The sequence below is a fragment of the Macaca nemestrina genome, chromosome 4 (genome assembly GCF_043159975.1).
Source record: "Macaca nemestrina isolate mMacNem1 chromosome 4, mMacNem.hap1, whole genome shotgun sequence".
Classification (NCBI taxonomy): Eukaryota; Metazoa; Chordata; class Mammalia; order Primates; family Cercopithecidae; genus Macaca; species Macaca nemestrina.
The window spans coordinates 91,510,695-91,519,940 of NC_092128.1; the positions used below are offsets into that span (position 1 = coordinate 91,510,695).

The 9,246-nt window shown below is 46.6% G+C and overlaps 1 protein-coding gene across 1 annotated transcript; it reads right to left on the minus strand.

The window, feature by feature from the left end:
• Window positions 1–257: 257 nt before the first annotated feature.
• LOC105475665 (Sp8 transcription factor) lies at window positions 258–5,742 on the minus strand. Its single transcript, XM_011731125.3, has 2 exons — window positions 5,608–5,742; window positions 258–4,635 (listed from the first exon to the last, which is right to left on the minus strand). Exons 1-2 carry the CDS (start codon window positions 5,626–5,628, stop codon window positions 3,133–3,135), a joined length of 1,524 nt encoding a protein of 507 aa, XP_011729427.1. The 5' UTR covers window positions 5,629–5,742; the 3' UTR covers window positions 258–3,132.
• Between the last annotated feature and the right edge of the window lie 3,504 nt (window positions 5,743–9,246).

A 9,246-nucleotide genomic window follows, 5' to 3' on the forward strand; every position in this document is an offset into this window, starting at 1 on the left:
TAGAGACTGGAGGCCTCAAATACCTGTATAGATAGCAGGATTAAAGGTGTCACCTACTTAGACACGAGCTACATTATTCCAAAACATCTTTTATCCCTAATTGCTTTTTCCTCTCAATTTACAATGATCATATCACTTTGTATTTTCACTTGTTTCTATGTATTATAATTACCATATATAGATTTCAATGGAAAATGTTCAGTTCAAGATGTATACCAAGACTATACTTAGGGTAGGGAGATTGCAAACAGAAAGAAAGAAGCTAAACTTGTAGGAATCCGAACACGCTAACTTTTTATTCAATTTGATTCAAAATAATAATATTAATCTAATAGTGAAATAGTGATATAACATCAATCAACATTTAAAGTATTTTATGTTTCAAAGTATGGCTCAAGGAACACCCATTGCTTAAATGCACTTAGACATAACAAGACAATATTTTTTATTGGCATCATTGACACCTATGAACAATAGCCTAGTAAATAGATTAAGGTTTAACCTTCCCTTTCTTTGGTGGCTGTTTAGAGACTTTTAAAGAACAGATAACTCATTTCAACAGGAATCTACTACTGATATTTACCTCTACATAATCTTTAGCTAAGACTTGGAATGCCAAAAACAAGCTTTTGTTAGCTTGACCTCCTCCACCTCCTAACAACAAAAGTTGTCCCCAAACCCATGTTTTTATTTTAGATGTACTGATCTTCCAATGTAAGGCTTGGCCTTTTAAATACTAAATGCAATCAATGGCCAACAACCTGACTCCTTCTGGAGACTGAGAAGGAAAGAGAATGGTGAAATTTCTTTGAATTGTGACTTAGTACAAATTTTAAGAGGTCAGTAAATCCTGATGCTATGAGCTAAATCTACTGGTAAATAATCAATTACATTCCTTAGACACTATAATCTTTATCTTGGTAAACAGAGAAAACACAGCTTTGCCAAATAGATCTTTCCATCTAACATCTTAAAGGTAATTATTTAAATATTACCACAACAGGGTTATATTTTGTTTAAATTAGAAATTAACTGAAGATAAAATGCACATGTCCATAGTTTAAAAAGGAGAAAAAATACAGATTAACTAGCCTAGTCTTTTATCTGAGTTTATTAATACCATTTAAAATATTACAAATAAATCAATTACATTTCATGCATTTAAAATGCAAATCTAAAATGCTCCAGAGAAAGGCTTTTCATTTCAATGTGAAATATCCAAATTATTTCAACATTACAATGAGCAATTAGTTTGCAGAATCTGCAAACATTTAAATGTAGTGTCAGAAGTATTTATTAACAGTTAACAATATTACCTTCAGGAAATACACAAAGGCCAAAGTTAGTCGAGTTTCACTTGGACAATTTATTTAATACATGGGTTTTGGCAGACCCACTTATTATGAAATATAGGAGAACTCTCACTTTAACTATGCCTGAACTGCCAGCAAATGCAAATAAGTACATGCTCCATTAAATTAAATGTCATCCAACATTTATCAAATATTGTCTTAGTTACAGCTTGATACCTATCTAAATTCATATTTGAGCAAAACTAGGCCCCGAAAGTGCGTTTGTGGCTCTGCACCTCCAGAAGTGAGTTCAAAAAATCTGCAGCTCATCAGAACTGCAACAATAACTCTTAATTTTCTTGTGACCAAAAAAAAAAAAAAAAAAAAAAAATCAAGTTTACTTCAATATATTTTCAAATATTTACTGGAAGTAATGTACAAGAAAAATACTATACAAAATCATCTCCTGGACAACTGCACCTCACACCCTTACACTGGTGGAGTTATATTTAATTGGTAACTAATCTAGAACGACTCTCCAGTTGTACAAACCATTAGGTTCAGATATATTTTACAAAGGTTCTTTTTTATTTTCCTATTTTCCCTTTTTTGGCATTTAAACTACAGCCTCGTCTGAAATAAATGATAGCTTCTTCAATTGTTTGTAAGTTTAAACCACACAAAAAAAGTGTAACCCTACGATCTTCAATGAATTGCGAGAATTTACAGAAATGGGTACTATACAAATTGACGGCCGGACTAACAAAAAAAGATTGGGAGGTTATGTTTGAGAGTGGTGAAAAAACGAGGTAGAAAAGGACAAACATGGAGATAGTTAATCTGGTCTCACCGGAAAGGAGTATTTTTGCATAAGAAAAAAACACCTACCCTCACCCCCGCCCCCACCCCATAAGTTAAGTTAATGCGGTCAAAATAACTTTGGGATCAATACTAGCAGTTTCGAGAGAAAGACTTGCTCTCCGTTAGAGGAAAAAACTATCATAGAAGGGAAACCAAGTGGAAGGTTGCTATTTTCCCCTCAGTTTTTTAGTTAAAAATAAAATATATGCTATAAAGATGAAAGAAAGCTGCTGCAGCGATTCGACAAGACTGCCCTTTGCTGAAACTTGCATCGGTTCCACCTCAGGGAACAAAGAAAAAGAGGCAGAGCTGATATTGGGAGATCTAAACTCTGCAAACTCTGGGTCTCGGTGCTGCCAAAAGGACACCCCACCAAGCCCCGACAGCCTGCGCAGGGCATCCGGCGATGCCCAGGGGCCTGGCAGGGTGCTCCAAAGTCGAGGTGCCTAGGTCAGCGGCTCTGGAACCAAGTCGGCGACAGCCCGTGTGGCGCTGTTCTGCCCAGGCCTCCAGCCTCGCCCTCCCCACTGCTCCGGCTCCGGCTTGCTCAGCCGGGCCGCTCCTGCCCGTGCCGAGGCCCGCAGTCTACCAGGCACTGGATTAGTCCAGCTCTACCTCCAGTGGCCGCTTCCCTCTAAAAGTTACGCCCATCACAACCTGGGGGTGGAGAAGGGGAGGACAAGGAGGGAAGAACGAGAAATAAAGGCCCGGCAAGGCGCGGGTTCCAGCTGCACAGGGTTCAGACAGCGTTACCCGCGGAAAGGGAAAGCCAGGGCCTGGGACAGGATGAGTTTTACTTACATGTCCATATCCCCTTTACAAAGTTAAGTCACAGAAGGAAGAGGAGGGGCAGAAACAGAAAGAGACAGAGAGCGAGTCGGATGCAATAGGGAGAGGCTGGAGTTGAAGCCGGGACAGACAGGGCCCAAGAGGACTCGGTGGGAGGAGGTCGGGGAGAGAGGCGGGCGCAGGGTGGGCGTCACTCTAGGCCGTTGCGGTGCCCGGGCTCGGGGGGCTGCAGCAGCTCTGGGGAGTGGCAGGGCGGGCTGCCCGCTGCGCTGTGCTCGCTGTCGGTGTCGCTGCCCTTCTTGCCGCCGCTGCCTGAGCCAGCCGAGCCGCCGCCGCCGCCGCCGCTGTGCGTCTTCACGTGCTTGCTGAGGTGGTCGCTGCGCATGAAGCGCTTATTGCAAACTGGACAGGCGAAGCGTTTCTCGCCGGTGTGGGTCCGCAGGTGCCGCTGCAGCTCGTCGGAGCGTGTGAAGCGCTTGCCGCAGAAGAGCCAGTTGCACACGAAGGGCCGCTCGCCCGTGTGCCAGCGCAGGTGCGCCTTGAGGTGCGAAGTCTTGCCATACACCTTGCCGCAGCCCGGGATGTGGCAGCTGTGCAGGCCCTTGCGCCGCAAGCTCGCCCCGGCAGGGCCCAGCCGCTCTGCCTCCTGGCAGTTGGGGCAGTCGCAGGTGGCGCGGCCAGAGTAGCGTCGAGCTGAGGAGCGCGGGGAGCCCCCCAGCGGCGCCGAAGGCCCAGCGCTCAACATGGAGCCCCCCGCGCCGGCCAGCGGCGACGGGGCCGAGTCTGGGTAGGAGCCGGGCAGCACTGGCTTGAAGCCGTCCATGAGATGCTGCCCGGCAGGGCTGAGCAGGTGCGAGGAGGCGCCGCTGCTGAAGGCTGAGTGACTCAGGCCCGAGTAATCCGAGTTGTAGCCTCCGAGCGGCGAGTGCAGCGAGGTTTGGAGCCCCCCGGCGGCAGGGTGCAGCGAGCCGGGCAGCGCAGCCGCGCCGTTCGGGTTCTGCACGTCGATCCAGCCGGCCCCCACGTCCCACCAGCTGGAGGCGCCGGCCGAGCCCACCTCTCCTGCAGCACCCAGGCCCGGGTGCGAGGGCTTGAACCACGACTCGTACGGGTGCGCCATGCCCACCCGCGGGTAGATGCCCTGCAGCCCGTCCACAGAGGTGTGCACCTTGGAGATGAACACCGGCTGGTGGGAGCCGTCCTGCGAGTGCGCGGAGGAGCCGCCGCCGCCGCCCCCGCCGCCGCCGCCGCTGCCGCCAGAGACTCCGGGGGCCTGGAAAACAGAGTAGTCGTTGGCGAAGGGCGAACTGGAGGCGGCAGCTGCTGCGGCGGCGGCGGCGGCTGCGGCGCTGCTGGAGGTGAGGGAGAAGGCGCTGGAGCCAGGCGAGCCGCCGCAGCTGAAAGAGTCGGACACCAGGGCCGCCGCAGCCGCGGCTGCTGCAGCGGCCGCCGCAGCCGCTGAGGACGAACCGCCGTTCCTGGAGGCCCCGGACACGCCGAAGCTTGAGAGACTGGAACCCACTACGTTGCAGCTGGAGGAAGAAGAGGACGAGGAGCGTTTCCAGGGGTGGAAGCCTTTGCCGAAGGAAGAAGAGCTGTCCGAGAGGGAGGAGGGAGATGGGCTGGGGCTACCGATCTTATTACAGGTAGCAGCAAGCATGGCCAGAGGAGTCGATCCCAACCTCGGTTCTTCCTGCGAGAAGGAGAGAAGGAGTGGGGGAGGGGAGGTGGGCAAAGGACCGGTGGGGGAGGAAAGGAAGAAATGTGCATCAGTCTCCCGGTAGCCTCCAAAGCGCCCCACTGCACCCCATCTCTCGCTGCGGCGCGCCGCCACCAACTCACCTGGCACCCCCAACAGCCCCGGTGCCCGGCCGCTTCCTACTCTACAGGAGGGGACAAGTTTGGCTGCCGGCGTCTGATTCGGGAGCAAAGCACCACGCTAAAGAAGAGTTTGACAAGTATTCTCACCTAAAACAACACTCTCTTGCACACAAGGCCCCAGACACTTCGTAACAAACAAGCAAAAAGTCCAGATTGGAAAGGAAGGAAGTTTTCTTTGCCGAGAAGCCTGGGGGAAAACCATTGGATTGCTTTCAGGAGCGCTTCCCCTGTAATCCTGAGAGCTTTGAAAAACCTGTTCCGGTCCCCAGAAACCCATCCTGGGTTGTTTCTCCCAGGCCAAAAGAGGTCAAACTGTAGCGCTCACTCTTTCTTTCTTTCTTTTTTTAAAAGCATATCTACAATAGTAAAAACGAGACGAGTTCAACGTACCTGCGAGACAAGGCGGGCTGCAGAATTTTTTTAAGGGTTAGGGGAAGATCTGCACTTTGCCCAGTAGGAAAAACTTGCTCTCTTTACCCCCGAAATCGGTGCCTGTAAAATGGGCTGGGCGCAGGTCTCCCGGGCAGGGAGCAGTCAGGCGCTGCGCGGTGGCTTGTCTAAATACCCTTCGAACCTTTTCCTGCGCTGAAAAAAAGTGACTCTGCCCCCTTCTCCCCCTTTTTCTTTTCTCCAAACTCACTTGTATTTAAAGGAAAAAAAAAAAAAAAAAAGCTCTCAATAGAGAGACTGATAGCCCGTGGCCTGGCCGGGGCGACTTTAACCCCCTCCAATCGGCAATAAAAGGAAACTAATTAAACCAGCAAGAGAAAATCCTGAGACTCACCCCTAGAAGTGAAGTTGCCATCACACAAAAGTGCCCTCCTCCTCTCAGAGGATCTTTTTTATATTGATAAATCAGAGGCAGTGTTTTTTTTAGAGGTGTGCAATACAATGATCAGTTCCGCCCATTCCACCACAATTGTAGCTCCCTCTCCGGCTTTGAAGTGCCGCGGAGGCGCGGCCAGCCAATCTGTGGCCTCGCCGGGCCGCGCGGCGCGCGCGCCGTGAGGTCATCGGCGCCGCCGCCTGCCGCCGTGGTGGATGGGGGAGTGGGAGCGGAGGGGGCGGGGGCGGCTGCGTGTGTTACAAAGCGCAAAGCGCGCGCGCGCGCGCGGGTGTGAGTGTGTGTGTAACAATGTAACTGTGTGCGAGTGTGACCAGGCCGAGGAGAGGACAGTGCGGAGACGGGAGGGGGGGGATGTGGGTGTGACACTGTAACTGTGACAGTGTGGTAAATGGGGGAGTGGAGAGAGTGCAGAAAAGGGAGGGTTGTGTGATAGGATAACTGAGTGTGGGACAAAGCGGGGTAGAGAGACAGAGCAATTAAGTGTTGAGGGGAAGGGTGTGAGTGTACGGGAGTGTAACTGTGAGTCTGACAAACCTAGGGAGGAAAGAGGGACTAAAGTGGGTGGGGGGTGAGTGTGTTTGGTGTTGGGGAAGAAGGAGGGCTGTGAATATGTGTTTGTGCGACAGAGAAAAGGGAGGGTGTGTGTGGGCGCTTGTGTTGTGTGCGCGCACCGAAGCTGGTAGTGGGGAATGGGAACAATGCAATAAAGTGTGTTTGTAAGAGAGAGACTGTCGAGCTGAAGAGGGAAACCGACTAAGTTGATGGAGGCTGAGTGAATAAATATTCACAAACGCTGCCCCCGTCGCCAACTTCCTTTGGCTCCTTGTACCTAAAATATTGAGTGATTTTTTTTTTCTTCTTATCTGGGTAAACACCGTCACTACATTTTTGAAGAAGATCTTGATACCCACCTTTTCTTTCCCGGCTCTCCAGCGAAACAGTAGAAAGGTTGAGAGTCTAAGGGGTATTTTTAGGGATGCGTTGGGACGTGGATGCGCGCCTGCGCGCCCGTGAGTTGTTTCTTTGATGCCGTGGCTTTTTTTTTCTTTTTTTTTTTTTTTTTTTTTCCTGAGGTGGAATTCTGCTTTAGAAGTGCACGTCTCACTCTAGGGGAGGAGGTGCGTTTGTCCCGTGGTGTTGAGTAAATTTCAATACAAAAGGATTAGAGAAGGGAGTAAGCGAGGGTTGTTTTTTCTTTGGGTGAGAAGTTGAAGAGCGTTTTACGGAATTCAGAAATTTTCGCAGAAAATCCCACTGCCTCTTTCTGAGAAAAGAATCAGTACTTTGATTGAAATATATGGGTTATATTTATCTAAGAATAGAGAGGAGCTTTTGACAAATCTTGGACCACATTTATCCAGGCGTCAGTGTCTAATGGCGATTGGTCCAGAGATCTATCTATGAGTGTGTGTGCATGTTAATAGATACACTTAGTTCAAATTCGGTGGGGTTTAGTCATTTGCTTGCCATTTGTGTTATTAGTTGCCTTCAGAAATGCCATTACAATTTCACTGCCACCACAAGGGAACTTAAACCACAGAAAGCACAACACCAGTGTAGCAAAAAGTCCAGTCTTTACAGCCCTATTGAATATTCATAAGTTATAAAAACAGTTCATATTTTTAACCAGTTACAAATGCTCTCAGAAGTCTAATTTTAAGATGGAATCAACTAAAATGTGACTAGCTGGGAGAACTGTTTTGTTTTGACTGGGGAAACATTTTTATTTTATTGTTGTGTTTGAACCCCCCTCAAGGGTTTCACAGCTTCTAGGGATGTCAAAATATCCTCCAATGGTTTACAGAATTCCGAAGTCAGGTTGTATCGTGTAAATTTCATTGAGCAGAGTTGAACTGATGTTTGTGGTGTGAGAGTGTACATTTCTGACCCTTTTTTAAACGCTGTGGGGATATTGACTGTACATCATATCTATTGATTAAGGGGGTAAGGTATACTCTCATACTTTGATGTAAGTGTGAAGTAAATTAATGAACTGCTTTCTTTCTCTGAAGGCTGACGCTTACCATAAATGTCGTGTTTCTCCCTGCAAGCCGCTCTGAATGATTTTAGCGTGTTGAGAAGGCGTGACAGGCCAGCCCAGAAGGAGGAAGGGGTGGGGGAAGGAGGGTACTCCGTTTAACAAATAAAAGAGAATTAACTTCATTGCTTTGGTCTCCTTCCGTAATGATATTCATTTTAAGGGCCTAATATACAGTTGTTCAGATTTGGGGTTTAATTCTAATCAACACCATCATCCTCAAAGGTGGAGAAAAACAGCTTTGAGGGGAGGCTCCCATCTATGAATAGTTATTTATTTTATCTTTTTATCCTCCTATCTTCTAGAAGGAAGTGAGGCAGGACTATTAAAAAGTTAAATGCTGATACTGAGAGTAAACAGAGGCGTTAACACTGTTTCCTCAAAAATGCCAGGAATTAGAAAAACACAGCGTCATGTGACTGCAGTTTTGAGCTACCTAATTCTAAGATTTGTAATGTGTATAAATTCACTTTAGAATCATATGTTATTCTTCCTATAACATAAGTCATAATGTTGGTCTGGATTTAATGAAAATACTGGATTCTTCAATTTGTGTAAGACTGGCTTGCAGCATTTGGGGATTTCCACAAAGGTTTGTATGTGCAACTTTCTTCATTATATATATGTATATATATTTTTATTAGAAATGTGTGTATATTCTATTTACTTTCATTTAAAAAGTGAGTGATTTCTTTCATAGTAGCATTGGTCAAAGGGCATTTTTTTCTTGTACTACCCTTCTTTCACTCCCTCCCCAAAAGAAATGGTTAGTGTTTGTGACATGAGGCAGAAGGCAGCAGTGTTAAAAAGAAAAGACAAAGAGAATTATATAATTGACCAAAAATTTCAGCAGTCATAATTTTGTATCTAAACATGCTTGAAACTAGACTTAATGACAGCTCTTTCTCCACTTTGGAGAAGTGACCCGATCATTCTTAAATCCTGTCCCATAGGAGAGAACATCTGTAATCCATTGTTGATATAGCCTGCCTGGTAAAGCATTTCAGGGTGCATACACTTTGGTTTAACTTTTACGATATTGATTATTACTCTTGAGTATTATATTGTGATAATATAGATGTTTGAAAAAGAGGGGGAAGAAAAATAGGAAGTACAGGCTTTCTAACATTAATTAAAAGTTTCCCCACCCCATATGAAGTTTAATGTGCTGGCAGGAAGAGGGGTAGATGGATATTCTGCTGTTTCTTGCAAACCTGTGGGATCCACTATCAATAAAGCTAAAATCTATTAGCATTCTGTATGCATCTGCAGCATAAATTTCATTTGAATTTCAAATTTAATAAACCAGGAGGTTTTTAATCATCCCTGGTTTTATTTGTTTGATATTAACATGCTTATTGACCGGGTCTGGTGACCAGTTTGATCATTACAGGACAGCAAAAAGTTAATTAAAACGACCACAGCCCCTTAATCATATCATCTGTCTCATCCATGTCGCTCTCTTTATTACCGGTGATGATGGATAGTCTCCCAGATTAATTTCTCTGTTTCTTCGATTTGGACAACAGCTTTTGGGA

Coding starts and splice junctions, on each gene's coding strand:
- LOC105475665 (XM_011731125.3), bottom strand. CDS start 5,628: ATGGCAACTTCACTTCTAGGG. Junction 4,636..5,607: donor TGGCAACTTCACTTCTAGGG/GTGAGTCTCAGG, acceptor TCCTTCTCGCAG/GAAGAACCGAGGTTGGGATC.